The sequence below is a fragment of the Candoia aspera genome, chromosome 4 (genome assembly GCF_035149785.1).
Source record: "Candoia aspera isolate rCanAsp1 chromosome 4, rCanAsp1.hap2, whole genome shotgun sequence".
In the NCBI taxonomy this organism is placed as follows: Eukaryota; Metazoa; Chordata; class Lepidosauria; order Squamata; family Boidae; genus Candoia; species Candoia aspera.
In genome coordinates, this window is record NC_086156.1 from 97529672 (window position 1) to 97547899 (window position 18228).

At 42.6% G+C, this 18228-nt stretch overlaps 1 protein-coding gene across 2 annotated transcripts in view; it reads right to left on the reverse strand.

Annotated features, from left to right (window-relative positions):
- The window catches only part of ATP2A1 (ATPase sarcoplasmic/endoplasmic reticulum Ca2+ transporting 1), a 38712-nt gene continuing 20484 nt past the window's right edge, over positions 1-18228 (reverse strand). The window contains exons 11-23 of one of the 2 annotated variants that reach the window (XM_063301100.1): positions 16255-16357; positions 14744-14875; positions 13731-13856; positions 12383-12601; positions 11351-11686; positions 9949-10169; positions 9533-9735; positions 9006-9091; positions 8738-8871; positions 7679-7796; positions 6667-6784; positions 5933-5976; positions 1-587 (exon numbers count right to left, since the gene is read on the reverse strand). In XM_063301100.1, the coding sequence (XP_063157170.1) occupies positions 5972-5976; positions 6667-6784; positions 7679-7796; positions 8738-8871; positions 9006-9091; positions 9533-9735; positions 9949-10169; positions 11351-11686; positions 12383-12601; positions 13731-13856; positions 14744-14875; positions 16255-16357 (1801 nt within the window). In that variant the 3' untranslated portion in view covers positions 1-587; positions 5933-5971. The remainder of the gene's footprint in view (positions 588-5932; positions 5977-6666; positions 6785-7678; positions 7797-8737; positions 8872-9005; positions 9092-9532; positions 9736-9948; positions 10170-11350; positions 11687-12382; positions 12602-13730; positions 13857-14743; positions 14876-16254; positions 16358-18228) is intronic. The other variant, XM_063301098.1, reaches the window with a different exon arrangement.

Here is an 18228-nt window from a genome sequence, read left to right on the forward strand (position 1 = left end):
TTTAATACAGTTAAGAGTTTATTCTTTAATATCAATAAATAAGCAGCTAGAAGAATCTCTTAATTTCCTCAAAGTTGAGGAGTTTCCTTTGTTTGTTTTTCCTAACAAAATGTTTCCTTCTGTTTACATTTGCATTAAAAAATCCAGCCCTTGGCTTGAGGTGGGTTCTAGTCATGAGAAGAGGGGGGAACGAACATAGTGTGGTCACTAATGCGGAAAGCAGTTGGGACAGTGTGTGTGCGTGCACATGTGTGTGTGAGTGTGTGTGTGCAAAGGCAAGGACAGGCAGGTGGCCCAAAATGTACAGAAGCCAAGTAGCTGGTGATGTTTGTGGGTTGGGTAGGGAAGCAGCTGGCAGGGAACACGGCATGGCAAACGCCAGCATTGTGGCCCACACTAGCAGTCCCATTAGCACAGAGGGATTAAGGGGGAAGAAAGATGCTATTAAATAACAGAGGGGCACAGAAGCAATGACGGGGCAGATGACAAGGCAGTGGGGTTTGAGAAGTGGGCAGATATTCACGGTTGGGGATGACGAGGTTATTTCCATGATGACTCAAAGGTTCACTTCCTTTCTTCTAAATGGTCTATAAAAAAAGTGAGAGAAGAGAACAAAGAATAAAGAGCACAGAATGAAGAAGTCAAGATTCCACACTGCAAGCCAGATGAACAGTCTAGAACTAATCCTTGCAAAAATCAGTCTGTGATTGGGTTAGACGCAGGAGGCACAACAGAGCTCTCCTCACGTATCTTCCTGGCCAGAAATCCAAAAGCAAATGGCACACAACTTTTAGCAAATAGCTGAGGTTGTTCCTGCTGACCTTTTCTATCCCTAGCAGGCAGGTATGCCTTGAGCTGATTATGAGACAGGTCTCTAACAGCCAGATCGTCTTCATCCCGTTGGAGAAGCCCACGCCTTCTGATTGGAGAAGGCATACCAAAATCCCATGGGCGTGGGGCACACGGTGCCGCACTCAGTTACTTTGAGCTTTCTTCCTCTTCCAGTAACCACAATAAACCCTAGCAAGAATTTGCCCTCCTTGATATTTGCTGAGGGTGTTTTTTAAGTGCAGCATCTCCGTATATACATTTCTTCCTTAGAGATACGTGGCTGGTAAATACATCTGGAGTATGTTTTTTCCCTCCCAGTCCTTTTGGAAAATGTTTTTGCTTTCCATATACTGTATCTTTTAATTCTCTTTTTACCCTCACTGTTCCATAGTGTACTTGTATTTCTGATGTTTGCTGACATGGAATCTAGTGAATGTTTTAAATAAATAGATTGAAATATTGTAGACACTTCACTGGAGGGTACCAGGCTGGAGGAGAATGGCCTGTGTGCTGCCTTAGGACCAGAGATACTCCTAAGAAGAAGATCCATAACGGAGGGCCCAGGGTTTTGTTTAGAAGATGAGACAGAGTGTCCATGCCTTGTCTTCTGTAGTCATCAGGAGATGGACAATCATGTCAAAAAAGAAGTGCTATGGCCATAGTCTTTTGATTCCAGATTTATGAGTCTGACTTGGTGTTCAGGGGGAACAGCAATCCACTCTGGATATGCTCAGAAGCACTCTCTTCTTCCTGAATATTTCCTATGGCTCTGACATAAAAATAGGTTTTGAGAGAGAGCGCACCACAACTCAGTGTCTAACAACCCAATTAGATAAAACTAGACTTAGCTAATCTTGCCTCCTCCTAGTATTTATATTTATTTTGCTCTCTGTCTGGAGACTCAAGGACTCAAGATATTCCAACGTTCATAGAACTGGTTTAAGAATCAAGTGGGATCTATGGCACCATTTACACTTCATTCAAATTGCATTGACTTAGATGTCATTCTCACTGAACTCATAGAACACACTTCCTGGTAAGAGTTGGGCATCATATACATTTAATTTTTTATTATTATTATTATTATTGTTGTTGTTGCTGTAGACTTTGCATTGGCTGCCAGTAGTTTTCTAGGTGGAGTTCTTGGTGCTCTCTGAGCTTGGTCGTTTGCCTGTAGACGTTTCATTACCCAACTAGGGAGCATCACCAGTGTGAGTGTGTAGGTTTTGTTGCTTGTTTATATGCAATACTGTGCCCTGCCAATTTTGGTAGGCATATAGTTTCCTCCTGGGTGGTTCCTTGGTTAGAGTATTTTTTTCTGTCTGATAATGCATATAAACAGGTAGCAAACCCCACACTCAACTTGCACTGATGATGTTACCTAGTTGGGTAATGAAACATCCACAAGCAAACAACCAGAGTCCCCTTTTCAGGAGAGATGGGCAGTGATAGAAATTTGAAAAATAAATAAATAAAATAAACCAAGCTCAGATGGCACCAAGAACTCTTCAACCCTGAGTTCAACCCTAAGCTACAGATATTCTCTCCTATTAGATGCAAAGTAAAGGGTTGGTTTTAATTTATAAAGCCCTACATGGTCTGGTGCTATGCTGTTTGCAGGACCACCTTCTCTAGCCAGAATTGACCAGTCTGATTCATGCATCCCAGGAACAGATGCTGTTGATCCCACACTTCATTGAAGTCAGGGAGGCTGAGACCAGAAGGTGTTTTTCTGTTATGGTGCCCAAACTATGGAATAGCTTTCCCCTAGAGGTGAGACTTACCCTGACATGAATTAACTTCCAGAAGTTGATAAAAATGAAGCTTCTCTGAGGGACTTTCATGGTTTAAATGGAACAATATTTTTCATGTGTTGCTCCAGTAGTGATATTGATTTAAATTTTGCTAATTACTTACATGAGTAAAGTAGATATTTTATTTTGGACTATGTTGGGTATTGCTGAGAGTCTTCTGATTGTGGGTGTATAAAAATGTGATAGGTAGATAGATAGATAGATAGATAGATAGATAGATAGATAGATAGATAGATGATAGATAGATAGATAATGCCGAACTAAATGCTAATTGCCAAGGGAGAGGCCATGTTGGATATCATGTCAACAAAGTTGTGATCCTAATTTCATATTTGCTGAGAAAATGGGGAATGCAGCAGGAAAGGATGCTTAACTTCTCTAGCATCCTCCAATTTCACTTTACCTCCCACTCCACCCCATAATTTCCAATTTTCTTTCCCAGATTGGTTCACATTTTCAAGGAGGCAGGAGCCCAACCGGGGAAAAACATTTTTAACGTGCTGGGTATGTGTGGTATTTGCAGGTGGGAGTGTGGGGAATTGGTAAGGTGAAATGAATCCACCATTCCAACCCATTCTATCACCCACTACATTGTCTTGTATTATGGGTGAAATGATTGGGAACCCTCATAAGATCTTCCTTGGAAGATTATTATATTATAATATAATACACATTATAATGAGGCCCCAAATTGGTCTACGGACTGAGATCTCATTTTATTCACTGAGTGGAACTTGCTCCCTGGGAAGCATGTGTAGCATTGCAGCCTTAGGGAGAAATCAACAGACCTTGGGATGATCACTGCCCTGGTTTTATGCCTGCTAACCCCGGTGCAGAAAAGCTCACCCAACCTAAAACACCATTCTTTATCCACAGCTTTACCCAAGCAGCTTCACCCACCTCTTAAGAAGAAACTAGCAACACCAAAAGCAGCCAAGCCCACAGAAGGAGCATCCCCACTATGCTGTCCAGCAAATGTGGGGCCAAGCAGTGACTCGAATAAGACATTTGCCTAAGCATGGCACAAGGGCAATAAAGGCAGCTAGGCACAGTCAGGAAGGCCATGAAAAGCAGAAAAGACTTCTGAGCAAACAAAGGTAAATCCAAGTCTACCTTCTAACTGTGCCAAACCCAGTGAAGTCAGAAGCATCTTTAAAAGGGCACCAAGACCAAGAATGGACAGGAAAGGCACAAGGTAAGAAGGGGTCTGACTAACTGAAGTGCAGTTTAGAATGTGGTATTTGGGGTTCATAGAATCCAAAAGATAAAATTGTTGAAAGATTGTTAGCGCTGAAAGTTATCCCCTGTCTTTTTTTAAAGGGCTCCATGGATTATTCATTGTTTTGAAAACTATTCTAAACAACCTAGGATTCTTTGGAAGTTTCTAAGGAGTTCCTCAAAGGGAAGATCAGTAAACTCAGGCAGGTTTTCCTAAAAGGTAATTTGCCTACCCTACTGAGCTTCCTCTGCAACACAGGAACTGCAGAAGGATCATAACAGGTGGTGATAGCCAGTCATGATGGGGGGGGGGCAGTTTTAATGTTAAAAAAATGCCCCCTTTTCTCCTTTACCTATGTTACATATAGCAACCGTAGAGGGTAATGGAGATGACTTTGACAGAGACACACAAGATCGGTCACCAGGGCGATTGGAGTGGAGGGGTGTGAAACAAGTTTTCAGTCTGCAACAGACAGATAATATTTGAAGTGACTCAGACAGACACCTCCCTAATGTACTGAACTATGTCCCTGCCCTATGGAACACTCTTCCCCCCCAGGGGTGAGGCAGGACCCTACTCTCCCAGCCTTCCGGAAAGGGATGAAGACCTGGCTCTGCCAACTCACGTGGGGCATGAGGAGGGGTAAACCAACCCTGCGGGTGGTGAGCACCCTGAAGATGTTCCCATAGATTAAGAACTTCTAATTAACATCTATGCCTTGGAATATATTATTTTTGAGAACAATAAAAGGGTGTCTTACTGTATTTTAAATTAGTATTTATGCTTGTTTTATTGTAAACAACCCAGAGTCGCTCTTTGAGTGAGATGGGCAATGACTAAATTTGAAATATAAATAAACTATAAAAAAAGAACGGGGGTTATAGCACAATCAGACCTGCAAGGTTCTGTTATTATAGCCAATCTCAATAAAGGTAGTTTTCGCCTTCCTGTGGAACTGATTTCTTGGGCTGGGCTAGCTAGTGAGGCTGACATCAATCTTGCAAGTCTGATTGTGCTGTACTTCCTTTTCTTCCTTATAGTTCAGTGAATTAGAGAGGGGTCTGTCTAAACCACTTCCGAATATTATCTGTCTGTTGTGACCTTGGAATATGTTTTACCCCTTGTTGCCCTAGTAACAAATCTTGCATATCTCTGTCAAGGTCATCTTCCCTACTCTCTATAGCAACACTGCAGATACACTGGTTTAGCAGTCTTCTAAGAAATGCTTGGAATTGTACTTTTGTATATTTGTGTATCATGACATATGAACCAAACTAGAATTTCTAGAGTTTCACTGGATGGAGATAGGAAGCGATCAGTAAAACAGATTAATTTTTGTATGTTTCCTCCTCCTCCTCTCTTCTTCACTAATCGATTTTTATTCAGTATTAGGTATGTATATCTGCTTCATCAGGGATGAAGGGAGAGGCGAATGAGGATACACTTTCTGATTGATCCTATATCCACATTACATATGTACACCATAAGGCCACTGGTTGGTCATCTTAGATCAGGCTCCAATCCATTCTGTGAAGATCACTGGATTAGAAATGGTTCCATGTCCTCTACAATATTGGAGGTTTTCAAGGCAGATATACAGAGATTCCTTGGCAGATGTATTAGTCCCACCATCGTCAAAATGCTAACTTTGAAACCCCTTGGAAAATCAGTCTGTTCTGTGAGCATTCAAAACGTAACATTTACAATTTCTGGTTACTGAACTGGCCTTGAGCATCCCTGCATTCCCTTAGGAAGTTGAATTTGTATGTTGTGTAGAGCTGCACCAGCCAGATTACCACCACCAAACATTCATGAAGAAATTATACGGCTTGGAATAATTCTCTTTCAGAGGAGGATTTTCCATCTCTTGCCCGGTGAACCACGTGGCTGGGCCCTAGTTTCGTGGACGATTCCAGCTGCAGCCAACAGACAGTCCAAGCTACAAGGAGACATCTTCCCCAGCTCCCCACAGATACTGCCTATTTCCCCGCATAGATGAACAGACAGATATGGGGGAGTAACCAGAGAACAAACAAGGCATGCGATGAAGGGTTGTACAGTAAGATACCTGGGAGGCAGGATACAGGAGAATAGAGGGGGAAGGAGTCTATGCTACAGGAGGGAAAGAATAAAAGAAGCCAGAGTTAATAGAGATTAGGAAGAAAGTTCACAAAAAGAGGAAAATATTATTAGTCTGGATGGAATGGGTAGGTAGAAATAGAAGAATGAATGATTAGCAACCCATAAAGGATAGAGAACTCTTTAAAGTACCGGATAGGTAAACAGCTGCTTTTTCTCTCCCTTTCCCTATAACTCATTATCCAGAACTCCCAGACAGTTCCCATCCACCTTTATGCTTCCTCTGGTCCAAAAGGACCTATTTTATCCTCAGATCCGAAAAGAAAAACCAAATATCCAGAGACTAATTCCACAGCTTGACGAAAGGGACTCTGTCATTGCCTTTATCAGACTTGCACATTCCTTGGGACTGATATCAAGGGCTCACCCATCTGCATGAGCTCCAAGGAAGGAAGGAACCCAAGTGACCAAGCGCCCAATCCTATATTTTAAGGTGAGCCACACTGGATGAGGGCAGATGGGAGTTATAGACTGTTAGAGGAAATATCAGAGGAAGGCAGGAAATAATTACAAAAGGAAAGATCAGAAGGGAGGGGACATTCAAATTCTTATCTTCTTCAGCTTGATGATTTTTTTTTTTATGGATTCCATCTGGGAAATCTGATTCCGGTAAGAAGGAAAAGGCAAAGGACTGGGAAGATAAGGTTGGTTAGGGAAGCTTACGCTCCAGATAGTTCCGGGCAATGAATTTGAGAAATTCATCCAGAAAGATGACGGGCAAGGATAACTTCATCACCACGAGCCAGTGGTGCAAATCCAAGTGTGTCAGTTTGAAGATCATCTGGAAAGCACAAGAACAACAATGGAGAAGTCAGTAGTTGAATCTGAGTATAAGGAGAAATGTTTTCTCCTACCTTTCCACTCACCGTCAAAGTATGTACTAAAATGACTTAAATCATAGGCTAAAGTTAGATATACTGTAATGGGCTGATTAGAGGTTGGATTTAGGTTTTACTGAAATAAATGGGACTTGTTACTTCGAGCAAGCAGGAATGTATAAATCCTTTGAAAGAGGTGTTCTGGAATGAAGGGGAGAACACTTGAAGCATCTCTTTTCAAACTGTTGAAGAAGCTGTTTTCCTCTAGACTCACACTGCTGCTTTCAGAAGCTGCTCTCAGATGTTTCCATGTGGGTGTGCATGCATAGGTGCTTCACTTTGTTATTTTCCCCAGCAAACAGAGGTGGCTGTGCATGCACACGCATGAAGAAGCAGCCAGAAGCAGTTTTGGGAGCAGCTGTGCAAGCCTGGAAAAATGCAACTGTTTGAATGGTTTGAAAATTGGTGCTTCATGCATCCTGCTGGGTGTTCTGAAGTATTTTTCTCAAAGGATTTGCACAATCCCCTTCTTAATTTCTGTAGATTTCAGCATGAACTGGGACTGCAGTCCTCTAGCCATTTGGGCTATGCCATCCCTCAGATTCGAAGGCAAAAAGATTCATGCAGAGGCATGAGTCTAGCACCTATCTGCCACTCCCGAAAACAGCTGTGCATTTTCCCATGGTCATGCAGTTGTCCTCTGTAGGTGCCACATGATCCAGGAAACGATGCGGTTGCTTTAAAGAGTTGAAAGGTGTTGCTTTATTTGCACCCTTGCAGACTCCATGGCCTCTTTTTACCTTTGAATCCAAAAGCATTCCCAACCCTCACAGATCAAGAATGTGGTCACTACTTACAGGCAGGGGATCAACATAAAGGATGACAAAATGCAGAGACATGGAGAGGCAGATGGATGCCAGAAGCCAGACGTTCACCCAGGGGGGCATCCGTACCAAGGACTGGTTCTCTGAAAGGCTGTACGGGAGAGAGAAATGGGAAATTAAATCAAAGTTATAATTTCTACTGTGTTTTCAAACGGAGAGCCCTCAGCCTTAAATAATCAGTCAGTGAAAAATATGTAATGACTAGTTCTTAGCAATTTTTAGAGATACAAGATTTGAGCAACTCTCCTTTGAGCAAAGGGTTAATTAGATAGATCTGAACTCTGCTTGGAAGGTCCCAGCCCTTGCAGTTAACAAATGGGTGCATTTGGGGATTGTGGAAGTACAAGAACACAGTATTGTAATTTGGGTGCAGAATTCAGCTAATCTCAGACTTCACTTAAATCAACATCTTTATGACTATGAAACATGTGATCAGAATGGGAGATCTAGGGATTGGAGGCACTTGTTCTTTGCCCTTCCTTCTGAACAGAAAAACATGAATTAATTATGCAAAAAAGTAGATTTTTAAATTAAGGATACTTGTCTCTGTTGCATGGCAGTAATTCTGCTGTGATAGCTGGAAAAGCACTGTTTTGTGCTAATTAACCCTTCAGCAGGCTGCCGTTCTTCTATTGTGAAGACATCTCCAGGACAGATGAGAAGTGGGTGTGTTATAATGCTATTCTTCTGATATATCATTCCGTGGTTACCTACACTGTTACAAAAATTATACTGCCTTACATATTTGCAATGGCTGGTGTTTTGTATCAAATATAAGTTAACTTGAAATGTAGGTTTTGTGCATTGCTAAAGAGCTGAATTAAACTGAATCTCTAATATTCTTTTTTTCCTGGCACGGACTTTGAATTATCTTTGCAGAGAACATTAATTTGTCCTTCCCCATCATCCTGCACAGTTTGGAAAGTCAGAGAAAAGGTAATACCTGCACGGGGTGGGAACAAACGCTAGTGAAAAACCTCCAAGGCAGTACCATGTGTATGAAGCCATAGCCTTCATAGCCCTTCATTTTACCTGTTGAGCGCATTGCACATCTCAATGGTGACCAGGACAGACAAAGCCATAGTCATGGGGATAGAAGACTCAAAGATTTCACAGTCCAAGCCATCAAAGGAAGGGTGGTCTTCTGTACATTGCATGAAATGGGACTAGGAGAAGAAAGGAAGAAGGGGGGAAAGCAAGATTAAAACTGAACAGAGCTTTTCTGCATTAAGAAATCCTTCACTCCTCACATAATACTCCCTGTTCTTGTCTCCCACAACTTAGAGCAATCAAAACTCACCAACTGATGGTAGGTCACACCAGGTCCATCCTCAGCATATAAGAACCACCAAGCAGCAGCACCAACAGTGGCTGCTCCGACGTATACTGTGGGCAAAATGGAAAAGGAAGGTCATTGTGAGCAAAGAAAAGGCCAGGGATAGCAGAAAGAGGTGTCCCCAAGGATGACCTTCTGAGGAACTGGAATGAAAGGGATGAGTGGATTTCCTTTTTGTTTGTTTAGTTATCTAGTGAATTAATATGTTGCCCTAGCTGAATGCCTCTGTTTGCAAAAAACATAATCATAAATACGAACAAAATGAATACCACCAAAGATAGCCTAATTGTACCAGTCTGAATCAAGTAGAAGATTGGTGCTTGCATGGGGTTTTGGAGATGATACAGATTGCTGAGCTGAGATTACTGTTTGGTCATGTAAGACAAGGATGAGGGTACAGACTTGGATTCACAGTTAGAATACAGGGCCAGGATATATGATACAGGTGCAAGGCTAGGCCAAAGCAACAGCTATGGGGGGAAAGCAATTACCTCCAATGGCCATATAGCGGAAGAAGAGCCAACCGCTAATCAGGGGCTCCTTGGGGCTGCGAGGGGGCTTGTTCATGATGTCCAAATCAGGGGGGTTAAAACCCAAGGCAGTGGCTGGAAGCCCATCAGTCACCAGGTTCACCCACAGCAGCTGCACAGGGATCAAGGCTTCCGGGAGACCGAGGGCAGCTGTGAGGAAGATACTGGAAGGGGGAGATGCAGAGAAGAAATACAAAGGTGAGGAGATCAAAGAACTCTCTGGAAGGCAGGAACATCTGACATCATCCTCACCTCAGGAGGGGCAGGTCTCCCCACAACTGTAACTTGGTATTTATCTGTCCCTCTGCAAAACCATTTTCCAGACAACCTAGCCTAGCCTTGAAGCTGGCCAAATGACAGTGGGTGAAGCCCCTTACCAGACAACCTCACCCACATTAGAAGAGATGAGGTAGCGAATAAACTGTTTCATGTTGTTGTAGATGGCCCGGCCTTCCTCTACCGCAGCCACAATAGTGGAGAAGTTATCATCTGCCAACACCATTTCAGAGGCAGTCTTGGCCACAGCAGTGCCAGAGCCCATGGCAATTCCAATTTCGGCTTTCTTCAGAGCTGGGGCATCATTTACACCATCACCGGTCTATCAGGAGACAGAAGGAGAGAGGGAGAGAGAGAAAGAGAGGAAAGGAGGTAGGGAATTAGTTGAGATACAAAGAAGTAAACGCTGGAGAACCTCAAGTTCCAAGGCTGAACAATCCCCCTTGATGAGGCACATTTTTGCATCACTAGATGGTTCTCCACCTCAGAAAAGAGCTGAAAAGATGCAGATAAAAGCATCTTAAATGAGCAACTTTTGAAGGGAAACCCTAAAGTGTTCCTTGGTGCTTTCTAATGATATCATGCTCCTGCAGAGCTCCTGTTAAAAATAACAGGGCTCTGTTATTTTTATTATTTTATCATTTATTTTAAATTTCATTATAATTTTGTTTGCTTTGATTCCTGATTCTTTTGACTGTACAGTGGTTTGCCTCTACAGGTAGTCCTCACTTAATGACCATTTGTTTAGTGACAATTCAGACTTACAACAGTACTGAAAAAACAGACTTACAACTGGTGCTCACACTTACGACCATCGCAGCATCCCCGTGGTCACGTGATCATGATTTGGGCGCCTGGCAACCCGTTCACATTTATGACCGTCACAGCGTCCTGTGGTCACAGGATTGCCATTTTCGACCTTCCTGGTCAGCTTCTGGCAAGCAAAATCAATGGGGAACTGCATGATTCATTTAACGACCACATGGTTCACTTAATGACCATGGTGATTCACTTAATGACTGCTGCAAAAAAGGTTATAAAATTGGATTGGATTCACTTAATGACTGCTTCACTTAGCAACCAAGATTCCAATCCTAATTGTGGTCATTAAGTGAGGGCTACCTGTATGCAACAATACATTTTTAAAAGTTTGGTGTAGAAATGAGATAAGGTCCTCTCTTGTTAATTACTCCTCAGATCAAACTAGTGAAGGAGAAACTAGAAACATCTCTTCCCCGAAATAGCTGAAATTAGGACCAATGAAAAGAGAAACTCACTTGTTCACATAATGGACAACTGACTCACTTTACTCACTGCACCCAGATGGGGGAATGATCTTTTCTTTTATAAACTGCACTTCGGGATTGTATTCTTTTTGATGAACAGTGGGCTACAAATAGGTAAATAACTCATACAGCTTTTACTTAATTTCCCTAGTGCCCTTTCAGTAATGCAGGCCTAGTGGTGGGCAGTACCCTTCCAAGTATGTTCCCGTCTATTCACCATGGCAGTGATCTCATCAAAGCTCTGCAAGAACTCCACGATCTTGGACTTGTGTGTGGGCTCAACCCGTGCAAAGCAGCAAGCTCTTCGGCAGGCTTCCCGTTGCTCAGCAGAGGGCAAGTCATCGAACTCCCGGCCGGTGTAGGCCCTGCCGGTCACTTCCTCATTTTCACCGAAGATGCCGATGCGGCGACAGATGGCAATAGCAGTACCTTTGTTGTCGCCGGTGATCATGATGACACGGATGCCAGCTTCACAACACAGTTCAATGGATCCTGACACTTCTTTGCGGGGAGGATCCAACATGCCTACGCAGCCCACAAAGGTCAGGTCCATCTGTGAATGGCAGGCAGGTCAGAAGAAAGATTACAAGCCAGCCTGTGGAATCTACTAGCCTGCACATCCTTTCAGTAGATAACTACCACCTGATCTTTCTATAAACATTATACCAAAGGCTTCAATGTTTGCAATAAAGATAAGTTCAAGCTGAACTCTCTGTTATCTTTTCAAAGAGCTATGAAAACTTGGCTCTTCAAAGAGGCATCTGGGGATGCTTGAAGGTTCTGTTGCCCAAATGGTGACACATCAGGATTTTATGGTTTATGTTACTGATTTTTTATAGTATAATTTATGTTGTTATTTGTAAGCTGCTCAGAGTCTTTGAAAATGGAGCAGCATATAAGCTAAAGTAATGAATAAATAAAACTTTCCATTATAGAGATCTACTGTAATATAGTGGTGTTGGCAGCAGAACTGGATCCAAATCTCCACAGGCGCAGTATGAAGTGTAAAGCCCAGTAAATGCAATTTAAGACAACTGTCCACATGGTAATTTAGGCTAAAAATTCACCCACAATCTTCAAATTAAACAGCATTGGGAATGTTGTAAAAAATAAACAAGCCTAGATTAGAATAGATATTGCTTGATAGTCTGTTTTTCCTAAACATTTTTCAGTTCTAATGCTTAATGTAGATCCTCTTGTCTCTATTGCCTTACTTAATCTACCACCACTGATTCACTCTCAGTTTTACCTCATAATCAACAAATTTGGTGGAATCTTCTAAAAACATGTCTTCTCTCTTTGGTGGGGTGTCACGGGTGGCCAATGCCAAGCAACGGAGAGTATCCCGTCCTGTGCCCCACTCTTTGATGACTCCCAATATGTGGTCCTTAATATTGGCAGTGAGGGGAACACGTGTGGTGCCCACACGAACATAGTTACAGCGGTCAATCACACCTTCGGGGGCACCCTATCAAGAGAAAATAAAAGTAGCAAGCATTGCGACTTGAGAAAGTGGATAGAATAGCAAGCAATGAGACTACATAACAGTCTGGATCAGATAGTAAAACTTAAGCATAGAAGTACTCTTTCTCTTTAGGGGGAAGAGTAAGTAGTAGTAGAAATAATAATCTGAAGGTCTATCACTGGACTGTATGACTGCAAGAGGAGGTTCAAATAACTCAAGGTCTATCCTTTATCTCCCCTTTTCCCTCCAATAGGGGAAAACTCTGCACAAATAAAAACAAAACTCCATACATATAAAACTAGCTACAAGAAAGATGAGTGTAGCCTAGTCTTCTCCCTGATATGATAGCCCATGGAAAGATTCCAGGCTAAGTTTGAGGCCAAGCTAAGTTCCACATGAGCAGTTACCATTTGTATATACTCAGTCTTTTCTTCTTTAATGGATTTGCTACATATTCCCTTTTACCTAAATTAACAAAGGCCCGAACCATCTGCCCTGATATGTCAACAGAGCAGAAGAATAATGATGTCCCCTTATCATACCTATTTTGAATTAAGATTCTAAACTCAAAGCTAGGAAAGAGAAGCATTTCTTGTGATTGGGAAAGAGAAACAGGAGGAAATGCTTTAGATTGTGCCTGTATGGTGTAAGAGTTGCATTCTTGGATTTTGACTGAGGTTTAAGACCCCTTCTAAGTTATGAAGCTCTCTAGGCAATCTTGGACCCATCACCACCTCTCAGCCAAACTTACCCTCCAGAATCGCTATGCAAGGATAAAATGAGGAGTCACGCTGACACTTGGTCTCCTTAGAGCAGTGTTTCTCAACCTTGGCAACTTCAAGATGTGTGGACTTTGGCATTGCTGGCTGGGGAATTCTGGGAGTTGAAGTCCACACATCTTGAAGTTGCCAAGGTTGAGAAACACTGCTCTATATGGCTAAAAAATTAGCTTATCTGGAAGCAGGCAGTCATGGAACCTCCTGTTATAAGTGAAGTTGCCAAGGTTGAGCAACACTGCCTTAGAGAAAAGTCAACTACAACTAATTAATTAAACTTGGAATAGAGGTTGAGAGAGAATTCCTATTTTCCCTTGTGGCCACTGAGACAGGACACAGAGAAGTGTGCTACTGACCTTGATGAACATCTTGTTACCAACAGCAGCCCGGGAAGCTTTGGCTGGGGAGCAGTAGACAGACATGGACTTCCTGTCACGAGAGAACTCTAGAGTGAATTCCTTCCTCATGAGTTGTTTGATCACCTGAGGAAAAGCAGAGCAGAGGGAGAAAAAGAGAATTAAACCTTGCTTTGCTTTACCAGCCAGGAGAACCACAGCAAATGAATGAGCTGAAGGAATAGTAGTAGAGTGGTTTTCTCCAAGCAAGTGGTCCTCCAAATATACTGGACTTGGTTTCCTGTATTAGTCCAACACACCTAGAGGGCATGGCCATCTCTGGAAATAATGTAATGTGAGAATAATCATCTTTTTTGAGCCACAGCAGAGGCACAAATTCACCTGGAGAAGGCCAACGGAGGATGGCTGTTAAGATTGCAAGAAAACAAATACCTTTTTTTTAGTACTTCAACAAGCAAAATAAATTATTTAATTAAGTATCAGCTTCCAGGTGATGCTACGTAAGTCTATAGCAGCTAGAATAGCAAAAGGCCAGTAGTAGCTTAACAACTAAGATTTGTTATAGTATCAGCTTTCATGGACTATAATTCAGTTCATCAAACTCCACTACTGTGTTGTCCACTACAGGGCGGAATGGGCAACTTACAGAATAGAGAGGGAAATGGCATTTGTATGAATGAATGAATGAATGAATGAATGGGTTACACCTCCAGAGAATCAACTTCCTTTCTCATCCTACAGCAAGGCCCTAGTGCAAACACATTTGCTGCTGTTGTGTTCTTCCTGTGCTCCATAGAGCAGAGCCTCTGCACATCCCAGACTTGTTTCACAGCAGATCCTGGGGGAATTCCTAAATGGATCTTGAGAACTGCAATATGAACAATGAATGTTGTGGCAGGAAAGCACATTGCATGAGCTTCAACTCTGCAGTGGAGGGGGACATGGCAGAGCTTGGTGACAGAGCCATACAGGACTCCAACGAGGGTCAGTTCTTGGGGAGAGCATGTACTTACTGAGTTGCAAGCATTGGCACGCTCCACCTTGCTGAGGTTCCGTACATCTGTGTTGAAGACATTCATCTTTTCAACCAAGCAGGTAAGGGCTGTTTCAGTGGCCTCACCAACCTTCTCATATACACCTTTGGCCTGGGAAAGGGAAGAATCAGAGATATGATTTCAGTATAGCAAGCTGTGGTCAAGAAGAGCTTGGGGCATATGTTCAAGATTCAGCCTTGCAGAAGGGTGGTAGGGCTGGGAGCAAGAATTATTAATTTATTATTTACTCCTCTCTTCTGAGCTTTGCCTCCATGAGCAGCTACTTCAGCTGGTTGCAGGTAGAGGATCATGGACAACTCTGATCTGAATTTCTGGGCAGGCATATTGATCTCTAGAACGGGCAGGCAACCTGTATACTGTTCCCAGGCATTGTCAACCTTTAATAAAATTATTATTAAAAAAAGTCTCAGAAGGCAGCACAGAAAACCCTTCTGTACTACTGCAAGAAATTACATGGATGTGTCCATAAAGTCACTAGGAGTCAAGCAAGACTCAAAGGAGACTATGAAGGTATGGGTGGTCCTGGTTTAATGACTGCCTCATTTAGCAACCATTTGCAGTTACAACAGTGATGAAAAAGTAACGTTACGACCAATCCTTGCATTTACGACCTTTGCAGGTCTGTAAAGCAAAGGAAAACTGAAGTAAGATCATAAGCTCAGTCATGGTTTCATTTAGCAACCACTTCGCTTAACAACTGAGTTGCCAGTCCCAATTGTAGCTAAATGAGGACTACTTGTATATAAATCTGTAATGAGCTGTAAGAGTAATCTTGAGGAACAGGAGGAAGAGCTACAATCAAGACAGTAGTCAGATAAAGGAAATCTGAGTCCGAAGCAGAAATGTAACTTGAGAAAACATCTCAGACTTGACCCTCCCTGGTTCTCACAAAGAAAAAGAGAGGGAAGAAGGGATAGTATTCAAACTCTCAGAGTGGCTCTTAGTCTCCAGTCTTAGCTGCCTAAAATAATGACCACTGGTGGACATAGCACTATTCTATCAGCCCTGCGGGAAAAGAAAGCAAGCAGCAGTAATGCATTTTGAAAATCCCCTGCCCAGAATCTGACCACATCTCCTGACATACAAAAGGGAGGAGAAAGTTTCCATCTTCACCCCAGGCTTCCCTACATTGAAGAGAATTTAACAGTCACCTTCTCAGCTCCAATGAACCTGCCAACTCTAATTTGGAGAGGAGATTAGAGACCTTTGGATTTAATTCCTGCTGGAGCATTGGCCAGTACCAGATATGATTCCTCTGGGTGCCAGGTCAAAGCTTTCATATTGCTTTTTAAGAGCCTTTAGACCCCAAAGAGATTTTTTGATTCTCACCTTTTTTGCATCTGGTTTTATTATTTTAATTATGAATTAGTTGGTTTTTTGGCTTTGGGGTTTTGGTGAAGGGGGTCATACATATCCCTTAATGAACAATTGGTGACAAGTAGATGATGATGCCAGAGAGAAGCATTCACCTCATTGAAATCCAGCGAAGAGTCATTGCACAAGGCACAAATTGTGGCCAGCTCAACCAGACCATCATATTGTCCAGCTTTGACTTGTTTGTCATTCTTAAATCTGCACGTGCAAAAGAGCAAGAAATAATAAAGAAGTCACATTGCGCAGGGAAATAACAGTACTGTAGAACACAAATGGCAGAAAGGTGGTCTAAAGGTTTCTGGGTCACAGCAAATCACTACCCTATTGATTTTGGGTTTTAATTGGGGGAGGGGGGGACTACTATTTCCCTATATTGTTCTGCAAGTTTAAAGAGTAGCATTGTGTCAGACAGTGGTTCTTAAACAGGGGGTAATTACCCCCAAGGGGCTACGTAGGGCATATCCCAGAGGAAAAGGAAGAAGAGAATTGAGAATTGAGAATCCAGTCTGCAACTGCCTCTGGCAAGATGCTTGTTTAAAACAATAAAGTCTGGGGGGGGTTGTGTGTGTGCGGGGGGGGGGATAATGACATTATCTGAGACTGGGAAAAAGGGTAATTGGGTCAAACAGTTTAAGAACTACTGGTATATAGAATGTCTTGCTACCTTCAGGATGCTATAAGAAGATAAGGGCTGGAGAAAAACAGAGTAGGAATGCAAGGTAAGTTTTATTTAGGCACTGCTTTTCCTTGCAGCAACAATGCATTGAGAAGAAGTGAGGATGACTGTACATGATGAAAGGCCCCCTGCGCAAGCACCGAGTCACGTCTGACCCTTTGGGGGGACGTCGCTTTCGCGATGTTTTCTTGGCAGATTATAGCGGGGTGGTTTGCCACTGCCTTCCCCTGTTAAATTTTTGCATCTGGCTTTAATATAGCCAGGGTGGAGCTTGCAACAGCTGGGCGTAGCCAGAGTGATGGGTCTTGTACATCTTGTCCATTCATTCTTGAGAGGAATTTTCTCCCACCACTTTCCAGAAGTTTCCAAACTTCTTTATGTGTGCCTTAAATTAGGTAACTTGCAACTAATTAAAGACTAACATCACAGGCAACTTGTAAACCAGCCTCTCCATCATACATTGTAGCTGGAGATTTTTATTTTATTTCGGTATTTGGATTTTTGTAAAATCTTTTTCCTACACCTTCAATGTATCTGTGCTCTTAGAACAGCTTTCATTTTTTTTAAAAAGCATACCAAGACTTGATGTGTCTTCCAGATGTGTTGGAATGTGAGGTGAAAGGTCCCCTGTGCAAGCACCGAGTCATGTCTGCCCCTCTGGGGGGACACCACTTTCATGACGTTTTCTTGGCAGACTAAAGCGGGGTGGTTTGCCATTGCCTTCCCCAGTCGTCACCTTCCCCAGCAAGCCGGGTGCTCATTTCACCGACCTCGGAAGGAGGGATGGAAGGCTGAGTCGAGCTGAGCCGGCTACCCAAGGGAAACTCCAGCTTCCGCTGGGATCGAACTCGGAGAGTTCGGTTGCAATGCTGCCACCTGCCACTCTGCGCCACACGAGGCTTGACTGTACATAACCCACCTTATCTATTCTCCTTCCCATCAGGCTCCTGTGGGTTGGGAAGCGACTGTCCACAGCCTGTAAAATTTAGGACGTGTGGAATGGAGATAGGGAAAGGGAACTACAGTATGACTTTTGTTCTACTTCATGTCATGTTAACTGCAGTTGGAAATCTTTCCTCTTTATAACACCTCCAAGGTTAATGGTAAATAATAGGCTTTTTTGCCCCTGCTACAAAGATTTCAGAGCTCTGTATTTAGGACATGCTGAGGAACACCCACATTTCCCAAGTTATAGGCCAGAGTGATGGTGATGCTTGGAGTTTAATGAAAGAAAATGGATGTGTTACCTTTTGGGGGTGAAGTTCTGGAATTAAAAATAATTAATTAATTATTCTAAAAACCAACTGATCGATTAATTATTAATTAATTAATTTAGATTAAGTAGCAAGGTAGGCTTTTCCACTTGCATCTAATCATGGCACATACAGCACAT